Source organism: Apostichopus japonicus, chromosome 13 (assembly GCF_037975245.1).
Source record: "Apostichopus japonicus isolate 1M-3 chromosome 13, ASM3797524v1, whole genome shotgun sequence".
Classification (NCBI taxonomy): domain Eukaryota; kingdom Metazoa; phylum Echinodermata; class Holothuroidea; order Aspidochirotida; family Stichopodidae; genus Apostichopus; species Apostichopus japonicus.
In genome coordinates, this window is record NC_092573.1 from 12,174,048 (window position 1) to 12,190,600 (window position 16,553).

General features: G+C 35.1%; 1 protein-coding gene and 1 long non-coding RNA gene across 3 annotated transcripts in view; one reads left to right on the plus strand and one right to left on the minus strand.

Annotated features, from left to right (window-relative positions):
• Nucleotides 1-16,553, minus strand: part of LOC139978880 (uncharacterized) — a 217,031-nt gene that overhangs the window by 141,129 nt on the left and 59,349 nt on the right. The window lies entirely within an intron of this gene.
• LOC139978871 (protein lin-12-like) lies at nucleotides 1,908-15,549 on the plus strand. Its single transcript, XM_071989407.1, has 10 exons — nucleotides 1,908-2,015; nucleotides 2,608-2,724; nucleotides 4,125-4,247; nucleotides 6,794-6,907; nucleotides 7,594-7,716; nucleotides 8,529-8,642; nucleotides 9,941-10,054; nucleotides 12,128-12,241; nucleotides 14,473-14,583; nucleotides 15,404-15,549. Exons 1-10 carry the CDS (start codon nucleotides 1,913-1,915, stop codon nucleotides 15,532-15,534), a joined length of 1,164 nt encoding a protein of 387 aa, XP_071845508.1. The 5' UTR covers nucleotides 1,908-1,912; the 3' UTR covers nucleotides 15,535-15,549.

Consider the following 16,553-nt stretch of genomic DNA (forward strand, 5'->3'; position numbering starts at 1 on the left):
TTTAATGTTAAATTGACTTACTTGTATACTAGTAAATTTAAAAATAAACAAAAAGTCAATTTCACACATCAACAGGCATATTTAATGTTAAATTGACTTACTTGTATACTAGTACATTTAAAAGTAAACAAAAAGTGATTTGTTGATATTCACCCATCGACAGGCACGTTTACTGCCATTTGGAAAGTTGTTGATTACCTCTCATTGCATAGATAAACAGTTTCCAATCTGTGTAAACATTGCAAGATCAGTACTTAAAGGCATTGAAGACTCGCCAAAAACCGTGTGCGGCATATCTGAAAAAGTTAACTTTCTGTTGCTTGCAAGTAACGTTTTGTTCGTGTCGCTACACAATGCAGACAGTAATGAAACGTGATACCTTGTTATCTTTAGCTGGACCTGAGATGTCCATCGTTGTTTGTACACTGTGCTGTGGGTATTGATCGCAGCTGTATGTACTGACTGTACACTAGTGTCTAACTACCGATCTTAGCAAGCTGTGCGTGTGTATTTTCTGGGATCGATGGGGGTGTCCAACACTTCTGTTATACCTCATGATGATGTGTAATCTTTGGAATTGAGGTCGTTGGTGGAAATCCAACCTACGTATCTTCAGTTTTAGAATCAGTTTTTAAACTAAGGAGAAGTTCCAAACAGTTGTATATTAATTGCTCATTAATGTTTCACTGATTTGAAGTTTTAGATTATACCAAAAATCAAGTTTACAAAGAATTTCCATTTTCATGATGCGGTTTTATTACTTTATGACAAAATTTCTCTATGATTGGTAGATTGTTGCAAATTTATAGGATTTTTTTTTTCTTTCCAAACACCTGAAACATTATAATCTTGTTACAAACGGAGAATTTTTAGTATACAGCTGAGAGTTCTGAGTATGTGTATCTGTTTGTATGTAGCATATATCTGTTTGTAACTTAATACCCACAGTTTATTGAAATAAACAATAGAAGCAGAAAATTCTGCTTGATAGAAGCAGGCATGGTTCAATATACCAAATGAAAAAAAAATAAATCAAGACATTGCTACTTATTGTGTGGATTTTGGATATTTTTAATTAAAAATCATTTTTTATGAGTAGAAGATTTGTCTATTTTTCTAACAATTGACTCTTGTTGTTCTCTTTCTTTGTTTTGTTTTCTCTTTTACAGCTCAGAATCCATGTCTTCCTAACCCTTGTCTTAATGGTGGCAGCTGTACCCCGACCGGTGGATTTGCCTACTTCTGTACCACCTGTTTGATTGGATATTTTGGCTTCAACTGCCAGGAACGAAGTTAGTTTTTTTTAGTTATTGCTTAAAAATTCCTTCTTCATAGTTTAACAAAAAAAACGAAGGAAACAAGGTTCACAAATGTTTCCTAGTTAAAATCGGTTAAAATAATCATTTTCAGTCGATTTATGCATAAATATTGCTATCATAGTTCTGATTTAGGTATGACAAAGTTGAGAAGTTAGAACTAGTGTACCTCCTTAAGACGAACTTGTTTCGACAAGGCAAAAGATAAAGATAGACCCTGAATGTGTTATAAACTGTTTCATCATAGTAATTCACTTAGTTGCCAGTTTATTTCAAAGTTAATTTCAATTAATTAATTAATGGATTTATTTCCATCTTGTTTGCTTGTCTAAAAACTAATTTCAGGTAATGCTAGTCTTGAAGAGGATAATCTTGAGAAAAACTGGCAACATTTTGTCTGCAATAACTTTGAGACTTTCGATAAACTAAAAAACGGAATTGAGCATCATGTGTTTAAAGGGAGAGTATTGTTAATCATCAAAAAGAAAAAAAAACAATATTAAAACTAAAAGGAAAGATGACAATATTATCACAAAGCCGGAGCAAAAGTTTCTTACGAACCTTTTTTTCCCCTCTATTTCACAGGTAATCCAAGTATGCCAAACCCATGTGAAAACAACGGTGTCTGTACTGCTATAGACAATAGCTTCACATGTACCTGTCAGCAAGGGTTTACATCCAACTTATGTAATATTCAAAGTAAGACTTAACCATCTGCTTACTTACTGCATTTTAGGAAATTCCTTGGTGCGATTTTGTTGTGTAAATATCTTGGTAGTTATAAATTAAAACAAAGTACTGTGAAATATTGTTTTAAGGTCATCTTGTCCCTTGATAAAACTTCTTTATTGGCACAAAAAGAAAAACATGAATATTACTTTGCCTAGCTGGCTAAAATTGATTCTGACTTGTTGGTGTCCGGTTATGTTTTAATTTTAATACCGACGTCAATCGAACCAAGGTACTAAAAAAGAAGGTTCTACATTTATGTGGCATTTTTGTTTTCTTTCTTTGGGGAATTATAAAAAGGTCTTAATATTAATGAGGGAACACAAATACATCTTTCATTTTATCTCAAAGACTCTACAATATTTAGTAAAAGCTGAAGAAAATCATGTTCTGGTCTTTGATAACAACCATGAAAGAATTAAATTGTCAATATATGAAATTTCATAATAAATTTTTAACAGGCTACCTAGAAGATTGAGATGTAGTGAATTTTATTACAATGTTGCATATAATTTCTTTCAACTATTTTTTTATACTTTTTTTTTCTGTTTTCATTTTGCAGGCAATCCATGTTCACCCGATCCTTGCGGTGGAAACGGCGATTGTATCGCCGTGACTAACACCGAGTTCTTTTGTTCGTGTTTTCCGGGATTTGCTGGGACTAACTGTCAAATATCTGGTGAGCTTTTGTTCCGGTCAGTTTATTTTCCACTTGTGTACTAAAAAAGTAACAAGGATGGAACAAGTTATCAATACAGACAGTGTAGGAGAGATGAATAAGCCAGATGCAGCTTTTAACGAGCAGCTAATCAGCAGATAAAGAAAAAATAATATTACAGAACAAGAGGTAATAGAAAAGAATGAAGAGAAGAATAAAAACGAGAGACAGAGAAGAGTAAAACAAAATAAACGATAGAAAGCTTGACAAAAGACAAAAAGGAACAAAAATGTAGTTCATCTATTGCCAAGCAACAATTGTTCTTTTAATCTTTGGCAGAAAATCATTTCTCCCTTTAATACAGAATTTTGATATGATTTTCGAGACCCTTGCATAGTTTTGTGCACAAAGTGGAACAATCAAGCAATTGAAACTTGGCTTGAGGAATTATCGCCCAAATTCCTAGTTTGAAATAATCTTGAAGATCGCAATTAATCACGTCAAAAGACGTATTCATCCACGAAAGTGTTGACTCGATACTTATACTCATCAAAGACGTGGAATACATTTATAGTTTGTGTTTTTTAAGTTGCAGAAGAACTGCCCAGTGTGAGCATGATAGCAGAATTGAGATAAGTCTATCCCACCTTTCTTCTGAATTACATAGATATGATAAAAATAAAAATGGTAGGATTAGGTGTGTCCCCAAACTATGTTGCAATTAAGAAATTTGCAAATAAATTTTACAACATTATAAAAGTGTATGAAGGAACCTTAATTTTTAATACAGCAATAGTCTTTGAAAATCTTAGAATAGATTCAGTTTAATATGTTTGTCCCAGGAGAAGTTCGCATGTAGATTAATATTCCAAAACTTCATTTCGTCAACCCACCATAGTTTAGCCTCGTCAACGGTAAATACTGACGTGATCTATCTTTAAGTTAGTATGGGTGAAATACCATAAGAATTAGTTTATTACGACAATTAAAAGACACCCTGTTTGCATCCTAACCTATTTCATTTCATTACTAACAACAGTAGCAGCATGCTTGATATGTATTCTTGTCCTTATATAAAAGTCAAAAAGCGTTAAACAAAAACGATGAACAATGTCTTCTTTATAGTTGTGTCATATTTTATTGAAACGAATAGCATCTCCCGCCCCCCGCCACCCCGCCCTACATCCATAGAGGACATTGTTATTATTTACATCAACCCTCCATCATCATGTAGGGTGTTAGAATTAATGAAGCAAGTTTTCTTTCAGAAGGAATCTTCAATTTTGCCAGATCTGACATTGTCCTCCAACAAAGAAGAAAGAAACAATACAGTGAATTTGAATGCCCTGTTAACCTCAACAGTGATTATCTTTGAGTCTCTTTGACATTTAGTTTCCCTTCTCATCTTTCGCTTCATAAAGGTGTCACGCCCGAACTCTGCACCGTCAATCCTTGTGTAAATGGAGGCACGTGTGTCGCTGAAGGCAACGGGGTGAGATGCATGTGTACCGCAGACTTTACTGGCGATACCTGTTTGGAATCATGTAAGTGATGTCACCTTCCACAGAGAGCTCGCGAGCGAAACATTTCACTGTTTCTGTTCTGCTTCCTCTGCTGGTTCCTCCTAAAATGGGATCATCCTTGAAAAGGAAATAGAATTTTTTTCAGCATTATCCCTGAAAAAAATTGTTTTGGGTCCCCAACATTTGTGGTGAAATTAAAGTTCGAGGAGTTGTAAAAATTAACCATCCATTTTTAATTCAATATTTAATCATTAATGTTAGCAATGACTGAGTCTATCTGGTTCTGATTTGTAAGAATGCTGATAGTCAGAAGCAGACTAATGTTTTTTTTTTCTACTTTCTAATTCACCAAGCTCCATCATGTGTATGATGTTAGTATTTAGTATCAAATTCTATCCGTGGATAAACGGTTTACTTCAAAATGCACATCTTTAAAATTTAAATCTTGAAAAGTTCCATTACATTAACCGGTAAGAAGTTGAGAGAGAAAATAAAGCCAAATAAAAATAGGTTTTGATTGTTATTAGTCCAGGCCACTATGACATCACACCTGTTTGCTTCAAGTTCACTTTAAATATGGTAGTACCAAACTGTGATTACTTTAACACAATCAATATCTCAAACAGTTACAGATACAGATGTCGAATACTTAAACTTTACCAGAATGTTTAGGGATACGTTTTTCTATCTTTCCGTCTGTCCGCTTGTCTGTGTGTCTCTGTTGTTCATCTTTAAACTGACATTTCTTCTTCGTTTTTTATCTCAATACATTACATGTATAGAGATATTGTAACAGTAAGTGGGACTCTCTCTTCTCTTTTCAGCCTCTTCAAACAAAGTTCTTTTTCTCTGGAATTTCCAGAGCAAGAATATATCATATAGACCAACAAAAGTTACTATTTTTTATTCCAGAATTGTATCTCATTCTGTGACTTTTTCACCGATTTATGTCCAAATCGGGCTGAAAACACACTTTTGCAGACCTTTTTTTGCACACTCTAAAACTTATGTTTTATTAAAGAAAATAGAATTGTCTTTCAACAGTGGTATCGTCTAAGATAGGGTCTTATGTATTATATATTTTATTAACATTTTAAACTTTCATTTGTTGTTTACAGGTAGGTATTAATAAGAATTTTACTATCTGTATATGACATTTTATGGCTTTTATTTGCTTTATTTGATGTTTAAATGATTTTTCTTTCTTAAAACAACACTGAGCTGCCGCCCCTACTTTTAGTAAAAAGGTCCGTTTCTGATGATTAAGCCCCGCCCCAAGTCTGTTTTGTAGCAGATTGGCTATGACTCATGACAGCTACATGTTAGATATACGAAAATGGCTACCCTCGCGACCAATTTTCTGTACTGTAGTTAGGTACGCAAGGTGTAGTGTATTGCATGCTAATTATACACATTCTGTACTGCTGAATTCTACGTAGTGCATTTAATTTATATTAGGCCTTCGTTTTTGTAACATCCATTTAAGGATAGTACTGGTGTTCAGGTAGCTTTTCAGAGCAAGGGCCATGATAAGTTTCTTTGATTGCCCTTCATGTATTTTGTATAATTACGTATACACATTCTTGTATTTCTGAAGGCTACTTACTTTAGGCCTAGTGCATATAAAAAATATATATATATATATAGGCCTAGGCCTATTAGGCTTTCAGTGATAGCCACATTAGCATTGTACTGGTGTTCAGACAGCTTTCCTAGGAAGGACCAGGGTAAGTTTGTTTGATGGGTACGTAGCATCACAACTTTTATAAGACTATAAAAATTGTATAAGGTTATGTTTTATTTATAAGGATATAAGATGTATAAGGTTATCAGAAGTATTTTTAGCTTTCTTTTGAACCTGTAATGTTTGACATCAAATGTAGGCCTACAAAGAATTAAAATAAAATAACAAAATGGAGAGGAACTGAGGTGGCTATTAGGGGAGGAGGAGGCCACCCATCACTTGCATATAAAAACTTGTAATCTTCTTTTTCATTATTTGTTCCAAGTCATAAATCCATGAAATCTTCATGTCAGAAAAATTGAGATGGAAAAACATGTGTTGTTTTGATATCTATAAGTGGACACAGTTTTGATGGTAGTCACCACTTCAGTCTACAGTAACATACAGTAGGTCAATAGGCCTAGCTCTCAAGGCAGGCATCAAGACTATGGTCGAGTTGTTCGCCTCTTCTAATTTGGCCGTTGTCATTGACGTCAAACTATATGACCAAAAAGTCCAACAGAGACTGACCCAAGATGAAGGATACTACATAAAAAACAAGTTCTTAAATATTCTATGACATTACTAAACCTTGCAACGTCGCTCGTTCTACTAACAGGCAATGAGCGCTAAAGGCAAGACTAGCAGGATAAAGTGTAACCCGCAGAGACTATTCGTGGCAAAGTAGCAAAAATGCAAGTTATATATTTGTTGTACCATGATTGATATTGATAATTGTAGAGACAGAGCAAAGATTTGAAATTAGGAATCAAAATTAAAACTTCCAGTATCGAGATACTGCGTCATTGATGCTCTTGTTTTTTATTGTTTTCTGATCCATCAGCTACCCCGTGTACATCAAACCCCTGCCTGAATCAAGGAAGCTGCTATTACTCAGATCTCATATTCCTCTGTCTGTGTGCACCAAACTTCAGCGGTACTCGTTGTGAAATTTCAAGTGAGAGTTTGGGTTCAATTTTTGATTCAGTTTATCTTTGACTCTAATTTGAAAGTATGCAGTATTAAACATAAATAGTGAGGATCTGTCTAGTTGATTGGGAAAGATGCGATGGTCGAAAGAGGTACTTGATGACGACACCGATGGGTAGTGCTTAGGAGGAGGAGGGGAGGGGCAGGAGGAGGAGGAGGAGGAGGGGGAGGGGCAGGAGGAGGAGGAGGAGGAGGAGGAGGGAGATGGTCACAGAGTTGTCTTCAAGCTTCTCGTTTAAAGCTACCACGTTTTTAAATTTGTGAATACTCTCTGTCTTAGACGTAATAAAGACATATCGTGGTGTCCCAAGAACGTAGATGGACATTCAGCGAGTTAGACTGCAAAATGTGTTGAATTGATTGAAATAATATATTTCAGTTAACGGTTTGTCTAAATTATCGGAAGTATAAGTATCTATTAATTACATGACAATTTGTTGTAGCACATCCAGGAGCATGACATCCCAAAGTTTTCACCACATTGGGACAAAGTTCTCACAACCTCATATTTTATTTTCTTAATATTATTTGATTTATATAAATTCACTGAATTTTACTTGAGGTCTTCTTGATAACCCTTTTTTTTTGTAACTCAAATTCAGCTTTATGATTTGAAACTAAAAGACTTGTGTTTTCCCTATTTCTCTTTCCCAGTCAATGAACCCTGCACCACACAGAATCCATGTACTAACGGGGGTACCTGTCTTCCAACTGGGGACGGTAACTTCGTTTGTCAGTGCAGGCTCGGCTTCGATGGACAAACATGTGATGTCCAACGTAAGTAACAACTTGAAGTAATGGCTGCTGTGTTCTGAGCAAGCTGCAGAAGTTTTTATGATCACCGTGGTGATCGCAGTTGCCTGTTGTGGCCAGATGAGATGTTCCTAAAATATCTTGTCTATTGTTATGAATCCATATACCTAGTTTGCAAACATAAGGGAAACTGGGTTTGTGTATTCAATCCCAATTCCAACTTAAATCTATAAGTTTTATGTTCTCACATGTTCACAAGAATTGATAGAGTGTTTTGAAATATACTGGTTTGCAACAAATGCATATTCAAAAGGAGGCCACTTGAAAAGACAGAGGGTCGCTTAATATGATAACAAATTGACCACATGTTATCGTTCCCTTTGTTATATGTACAAAGGGAGAGAAAGCACAACCCAGAATCAATTTTTTTTAATACACATTTCATATTAAGTTAAGGCCAGAAAATTAGAGTTAGTGTCCTTTGTTGATCTTACAACTGATAGTCTCATCAAGAATTGAGTTAATTCTGTTACATTTAGCCTATTATTAACCACTAATTGACAAGTTTGAGTTTTCCTGCCACTGTTTGTGTGCAAAAAACTTCACACCAGTGTCTACCTACATCCTTTAAGTGTTGTAGCCACGTGTTGTGTGCAGAAATTTCACAGTAACCTACAAGATCCATTGGTGCCTATCCCAGTAACTGAAGCGTAGTACTTGCGTAACATCTTTCGTTTTTGTAATGCACCAAAGAAATTTTCATCATCAAAGTAATTATCAGTAATGATTCTTTTTGTCTACTATAAATGATTTCTTTGATCATGTTTTGTTTTTAGTGGATCCCTGTGTGACTGTCATCTGTAACAATGGTGGAACTTGTGTCTCTAACGAAGCAACCTACACTTGCCTATGTACAACAGGATTTACCGGCCTCAACTGTGGAGAAACAAGTATGTCATCAATTCTTATTCTTTTCTTATTCTTTTTCTCTTTTCTTTTTTCATCGATTTTATGGAAAAATTTACAGAGAGAAGGGGAAATAAATTTTGTTCAATTTTATTGTTAAATCAGACTGCTAAGATTGTTCCCACTTCCAAGGACTGGCATTTTTTTTTAACTTTACTGTGCATTAATTCATTTTTTTTATTTTTTATTGCTTGATTAGAAAACTTATAGTTGCATCAAAAGTTTTAAAAACTGATATGATAAAAAATATTTCAGAAAAAAATGGTGACCTGGAGCCTTTGCGAAATTGTTAAAATTTGTGTATCTTTGTTACTTCTCTTTTCAACAATATTGATGGTCACCTGACAGCCTTTGTTTGAAATAATGGGAAAGGAATGTAACTACGTTTGTGTAACTTGGAATTAGATCTTACATACAGTACAAGAAGAAAGTTATAGTCTTCGTTAACACTGAGAACAGCTTGACATGTGTTGATTAAGTGGTCCGTTTTTGAGCAGTATAACTATAGCATGTTTTGTCGTTGAAATGGTTATAACTGACATGTTTTGTTATTGTAAGAGTAAAACTTAAATTATTTTGTTATTAAAGGAGTATAACTAACATGTTTTGTAATTGTAGGAGTATAACTAACATGTTTTGTTGTTGGAGGAGTATAACTGACATGTTTTATTATTGTAGGAGCATAACTAACATGTTTTGTTATTTGTAGGAGTATAACTAACATGTTTTGTAATTGAAGGAGTATAAATGACATGTTTGGTTATTGTAGGAGTATAACTAACATGTTTTGTTATTAAAGGAGTATAAACTAACATGTTTTGTTGTTGGAGGCATGTAACTAACATGCTTTGTTATTAAAGGAGTATAACTAACATGTTTTGTTATTGTAGGAGTATAAATAACATGTTTTGTTATTGTGGGAGTATAACTGACATGCTTTGTTACTGAGTATAAATAACATACTTTGTTATTAAAGGAGTATAACTTACATGTTTTGTTATTGTAGGAGTATAACTGACATGTTTTGTTATTGTAGGAGTATAACTGACATGTTTTGTTATTGTAGGAGTATAACTGACATGTTTTGTTATTGTAGGAGTATAACTAAAATGTTTTGTTATAAAAGGAGTATAACTAACATGTTTTGTTATAAAAGGAGTATAACTAACATGTTTTGTTATAAAAGGAGTATAACTAACATGTTTTGTTATTGAAGGAGTAGAACTAACATGCTTTGTTATTGTAGGAGTATAACCAACATGTTTTGTTGTTTTTTCTTCAGTGAATCCATGTAGTTCTCATCCTTGTTTCAATGGTGGTACTTGCTCCTACAATGGACTCATGTATGTATGTCAGTGTGCTCCTGGATACGCTGGTCTTAACTGCCAGACAAGAGGTAAGCCTACTGTAAAGTTCTAGCATTTCAGCTTAAAATAGTCATGAAAGCACCGTAAAACTCAAGAAATGTATGCTGGGGGAGGGGCGTGGGGGGAGGGGAATTAAGTTGAGGAAAAGAGGTTTATTGGACCTGATAGCGTCAGATGGTTTTTCAAAACCATTGCAGGTAAATCACATGCGGCCTGAAAAAGGTTCTATTGTTTTAAGAAAAGGTTGACTAAGACATAAGACTCCTAGCTTTGTCATAAGTCCCCTTTTCAACAGGGTTGGCATTTTCCCGGGGAAAACCTGTTTTTCCCACTAAGCGGTAAAAACCAGGTAAAAACCGGGAAAAACTGGTAAATACCGGTAAAAACCGCCTCCCTCTCGAAAACTAGTATTAATTGTCCGTAAAATGCAGGGTCATCAGTAGGCACGATATTGTTTCATGACAGGCATATTTTATTGAATATGGGAGTTTCTTAGCTTCATTTTGAGCTATTTTATCACATTCTTATTCTACTTTTTGTGGAAAAAAGAGTATTTTTCGTATTGTACATGTATAGTTATTCTGTCACGATCTCTTTAGCAGTATGCATTGCCTATTGCCCAAACCATTATAGGTCTACACTGGGACATTCACCCCTCCTAAATTCTTCAGGCCTATTATGTGGCATGAACAGCGGAGGATAGAACGAAGTGGCGAACCATGGCATCCAAAGCCTCAAAGGGACAAGGAACCATATAATAATATAATATTTTGTGCTCAGACAGTTCATTCCATTAATACAGTAGGCAACAGTCTATTGAGGTGAACTTCAATCCAGGGGGCTCAATAGAAACTGCTTTGAAACTTTGTAAGGCACATGGGCCCAATTAAAGTATTAAACGCACAATGGCCCTATGGAGCCATTCACACAACCAAACTGTTTACCTTGATGCAAACATGGTCCAATTACTATACAACTTCATGCATGAGTGATTAAACACTTTGAGGTGGACAGGTGAGGTGATACTGGGCACTTCCTGTGTATAGGCTAACTGAAGAGGTAGGAGTATCAACAACACAAGTAACTGTTCCAATTGTTACTTATTCTCAAATTAGTTGATGTCACAACAGTCACTTAGTACAGTGCCTATAAGCAAATAAGCATAGTACAGTGCCTAGTGCGAAGTGTGAACAGAGTACAATTTATCGCAGACATGAAGTGATCGTCCTTGGATGTGAATCATCATTTGGATCTGAGCGGACTAATGTGGCATGTATAATATGACGAACCATAGCCCTAGGAGGCACCAACAGTTTGATACGAGTCCATTCTCTAGATAATGGAATTATGCATCTCGATAGGAAAATAAAGTTGGTTGATTTGAGCATCCAATATATTATTTATTTGAATTATTTATAATAGTCTAATCGGTAAACTCACAAGTTATAGATCATAGCTGTTCTTTGGATGTAACCCAACCCCCTACCATAAGATGCCATTTTCTTGTAGATTCTATGCTCCTCCACAAGTTCCACATGAGTTTTTAGGAATTCTATATAATTTGAGGTTTTTCCCGGTTTTTCCCAGTTTATCCCACTTATAGGTGGGAAAAACCTCCCGGTAAAAACCGGTAAAAAACTTGTTTTTACCGGGGCGGTAAAAACCGCCCGGTAAAAACCGGCCAACCCTGCTTTTCAAATCTTTTGTGTAGTACAAAAGGAGAAAAAAAAATGTTGTTTTCACTCAGGATGTAAAATTTGAGAACTAAGCTTTAGTAATATAAGTCAGTCATCATGTTGTGAAATTTCAAATTGCTCATAAGGTACTCATGAAAGGTACACAAGATTTTTTAAACTACAAGAAATTAATTTTCTTGCAGAAAAAAAAATCAACTCTTTCACAAAATGATTCCATCTTAGATTGATCTTGCAAATTTTGTGGTTCCATGCCCAACATCAGAAGCTAATTCATGCGGCCAAAAATTTCTCTAAAATGTACTTCTCCGGGCAAATCTGCATATGAATGACAAAGACTGTAAAATTCCGCCAATCCCCATTTTCCAGCCTTTTATTGTTCGGTACGTTCCTTTTCCGTTGAAACAGTTTCTCCGTGCTCGACGAATCCTTGCAGAAATGGAGGTACCTGCCTGGAGAACAGCGCCACAACTTACAGCTCTCTCTGTAATGCCCCATTCTTTGGAGATAACTGTGAAATAGGTAAGATTTCGGTGTTTGTGTGGTGATATGCCAATCAAAAGGTAATCAATCACCTCATTTAAAATTGAAAGTTTTTCTGTAACTTTACATTGTGTAAGTTATGGCAGTCTCTCTGACAACCTCACCCCCCCCGCCCCCCAGGATGAGTCCCACAGTACTTGCAGTACTAAAATGTGTTTTGTTTTTCAGATTTTTGTATATTTTTGTACTTTATATTTTTTTAACTTTCTGTTTCATTTTTTGTGTTATTTTTGTATTCTTTGCTTACTTTCTGTCTCTTTTTGTACTTTCTGTTTTGCTTATGTTTTACTGATAAATTTGTGGAGTTGTCTCTTCCCCCCCTCCTCTTCCCCCTCCACCCCACAAGTAGACAAAGAATGCAATGGAAAGCACAACCATAGGCGTAGGAGCCTAATTTGATTTGGGGGGGGGGGGCTGTAACGACTTGCCCGAAAAATAATGCCAACATTTCAATGTGCATATCATATAGGCATTCATCGGTTATCACATCACATGCCTTTACCCGATGAATGCTTATATGATATGCACACTAAGATGTTGAATGCGCGCTAAGCGCGCGAAAATTTTGGTTATAATTTCCGTGTTATCACCCTTTCATATTGGTTATAATTATTGGGGGAGTCGTTACGATAATAACGATAATAATAATAATATCAGTTTAACCATTGAAAAACCATTGCAAATTATTCTTCTTTCAGTAGGTGCCCGAAAAATTATCACCATATTGCCCGAATTTTCTCCAAAAAAAAATTGAAAAACACATTGCAAATTATTCTTCTTTCAGTAGGTGCCCGAAAAATTATCACCATATTGCCCGAATTTTCACCAAAAATTTTGGTTGGGGGGCTGCAGCCCCCCCAGCCCCCACCTCCTACGTCTATGTTTGCACAACTACTTTAACTTTGGACAGGTTTGTTTTTGACTAAAAACTATCAAAGACATAACAAAAAGCTGCCCAACGTAGCATATAATACTTGCTTCAGCCCAGAGGACCGTAAGTGTTATTTAGCACAAGTGTCAGACAACAAGGAAACGAAACACTCTCTGATGTTTTGAAGTTAATTTGAGCCACACAGGTTAATGAAAAGTGGGTTTGTATATTGGCTATATTTGTTTCTAATGTAATGTACCGTGAGTGTGTTGTGTAATTGAGCTGGAAGTTAAAAAATTCTCCTGCCATCAAAATTTACTTCCTTGAGCATAAAATGTATTAATTATATATATATATATATATATATATATATATATATATATATATATATATATATATATATTTATATATATATATATACATACATATATATACATTAATATATATATATATAAATATATATATATATATATATATATGTATATATATATATATATATAAATATTTAATATACATGTACATATTTAATATAAATGTACATATATAATATACATATATAAATAAACATACCTATATAAATTAAAATACGTATATATATATATATATATATATATATATATATATATATATATACGTACATACATACATACATACATATATATATAAATATATATACATACATACATATATACATACATACATATATACATAGTTCGATACAGGTGTCAAACGCCTACAATGAAATTACGACCTTCCTTACCGGTTTCAAACCTCTGGACATACAATCAGCATCCATAGCCTAGTTGGTTATGGTGTCCAGGTACAAAGCGGGAGGCCCTGGTTCGAATCCTGGTGGAGGCTGGAAGTTTTTTTTTACTGTTCTGGATTTTCCTTCTCATTACGTTTCCAATTATATATATTCATTTGCCTTTGTTGTTTACCTCCATTTCATTTACATATATATATATATATATATATATATATATATATATATATATGTATGGATTTTGTACTTAAGCATATGAAAATATGAGCAAAATTAAATAGTACGGAAAATTGCATTATTTGTTTGAAAACAAGTGAAGCTGTTGGAGTGGTTGGGGTAGGGGGAGGAGAGGGGGCTTAGGGAAGGTTTAAGTGAGTTAATATTATTGCATCGACAACACTCAACCAACTGCTTTAAAAAACAGTATGGATACCTCCTTATTTGGCAGTCATAGTGGAACATTCAACAACTGGCAATTGAAGTCTATCTGTATAATCGCAATTCTTTGCTTATAATCTATTTTGTTTGTGATATTCACATTTTCATATATTTTTTCTTATTTTTTTCTTCAAGGTGAATGCCCTTATACCTGTTCCAATGGAGGATTCTGTACCCTGGACTTGATCCACAATGTCTTCACCTGTGATTGTCCTCTTGGTTTTGGAGGCAGTCAGTGTCTCACTGGTAAATACTGATCAATCAATTTCTGCATAGGGCAGTTGGGGTGGGGAAGGCAGGGGGGTGGTTTAGCCAGCATGGTGAAAATGTTCAAATACATGATTGAGTGATTATATATATTGTGATTATATATATTGTGTGATTATATATATTGATTATTTATATTGATAACTGTCTGATTTGCCATATATTAAAAGAGCAGGGTTCCTGTATTCAGAAACATGTGAACACGAACATAGGCGTCCAATTTGATTTGGGGGGGGGGGGGGGCTGTAACGACTTATCTGAAAAATATATCCAAATTTGTTTGCCTGCTCCGCGCGCGTTCCACATCTTAATGTGCATATCATATAGGCATGCATTGGTTATTACATTGCATGCCAATTACATACCATCATTTGCCGTGTTATTACCCTTACATATTGGTTATCACTTTTTGGGAAGTCGTTACAAGAATAATGTTAATAATAATATAAGTTTAACCATTGAAAAACGCATTGCAATTTATTTTTCTTTCAGTAGGTGCCCAAAAAGTTCTTAGCATATTGCCAGAATTTTCTCAAAAATATTTGGTTGAAGGGCTGCAGCCCCTCCCCCCCCCAGCCCCCCTGCCTCCTACGCCTATGAACACGAATACAACAAAATGTAGAAGAAAAGATGTATAACTGAATTGAATTGTTATGCAGAGGGTAAACAAGCATTATGGAATAAAGCTGCATAGAAAAGAGACATGCAGGTGATATATGCCTCACAGAGTTCAGCCTGGAAAGATTGCTATAGTGGCCTAATATTCTATTTTCTTCATTTGTTTTTTGATCTGCTTTAGCTCTCTCATGTTCCGTGAATGTCACTATTCTGCCGAATCAGCCTTCATCAGAGTCGGTAGCGGGAATGACATCGAAGACGGTCTCTCACTTCTGGCCAGCATCTCCGGACAGGAACAAGTCTGGATTGTAATCAACTTGCAGTTCTTTGGCTTCATCGTGATCGCAGGTGATCGAAACGGGACAGCATTACAATTGTGTGATCAATTAGTTTTAGAATGGCTGTGAATGTATACTGTAATGTCAGTAAAATATTGTTCGGTGAAGCCATCCTAACGTAAAAAAAGCAACCCCAATTGTTCAACTGATACATTTATTGTAAGCTTATTGCTTTTCTACTGGATAAATCTACTAGGAATTTGTTTGGTAGGTTTTTATGTTTAGCCTTCCTGTAATTAATAGTAAAAGCATCTTAGTTGATTGATATTCGTAGTATATAACCAGCAAAACTAGTCAAAGGAAGAGAGATTAATGACTGCCACCTACTTCATTATCAATTATTTGGGTCATATTGGGGGTAGTTGTAAGTAGCAAAACCCTTGAAGTTTCCATTAGCTTCCAAATCAGAAATGCCTACTGGAAATAAGAGAGGTAACATGCGGGTGCACGCAATGCCTTCCCAGTTCTTGCCAATGTTTAAAATATAGATAATTTAAAACAGGTATTTGCAGCACTCCTGTGAAAAGATAATATTGACAATTTTTATTTTATTTTTATTTTCTTGATTGTATCGTACAGCCTCTCAACTCTGTAGCAGTAATCCTTGTATGAATTCTGGTGTTTGCATGTCCAATGGAGTTGCTTACGTCTGTATCTGCTCGCCAGATTTCAGAGGTCAACAATGCGAGACTGGTGAGTGACTTTCATAGCATATTGGAAAAGACTTTAGCAGCTCTTAGATGACACACACTCACACACACTAGAACTATCTTCTTTAATGTGACATTGTAAAGATCAACTCCACCCCCTCCCCCCACTCCAATAAAGCCAAGAAAATTCCTGCTCTGTTTTAGGGATATTTAGTTTGAAAGTCTGGGTTCTTTGTCTTACTGCTACTAGACTGAAACCTTTTTGCTTTCTCTCACAACATATATGTTTTAACATGACCTGTGTATGACCTGTGATCACAGTTAACGGTTATTGCAGGAACCT

What these genes read in the sequence shown, in the direction of transcription:
- LOC139978871 (XM_071989407.1), top strand. Translation starts at nt 1,913, where the DNA reads ATGCCAAACCCATGTGAAAACAACGGTGTCTGTACTGCTATAGACAAT. An exon ending in GACTAACTGTCAAATATCTG is followed by an intron (nt 2,725 to 4,124) that starts GTGAGCTTTTGT and finishes CGCTTCATAAAG; the next exon opens with GTGTCACGCCCGAACTCTGC. An exon ending in ACAAACATGTGATGTCCAAC is followed by an intron (nt 7,717 to 8,528) that starts GTAAGTAACAAC and finishes TTTTGTTTTTAG; the next exon opens with TGGATCCCTGTGTGACTGTC.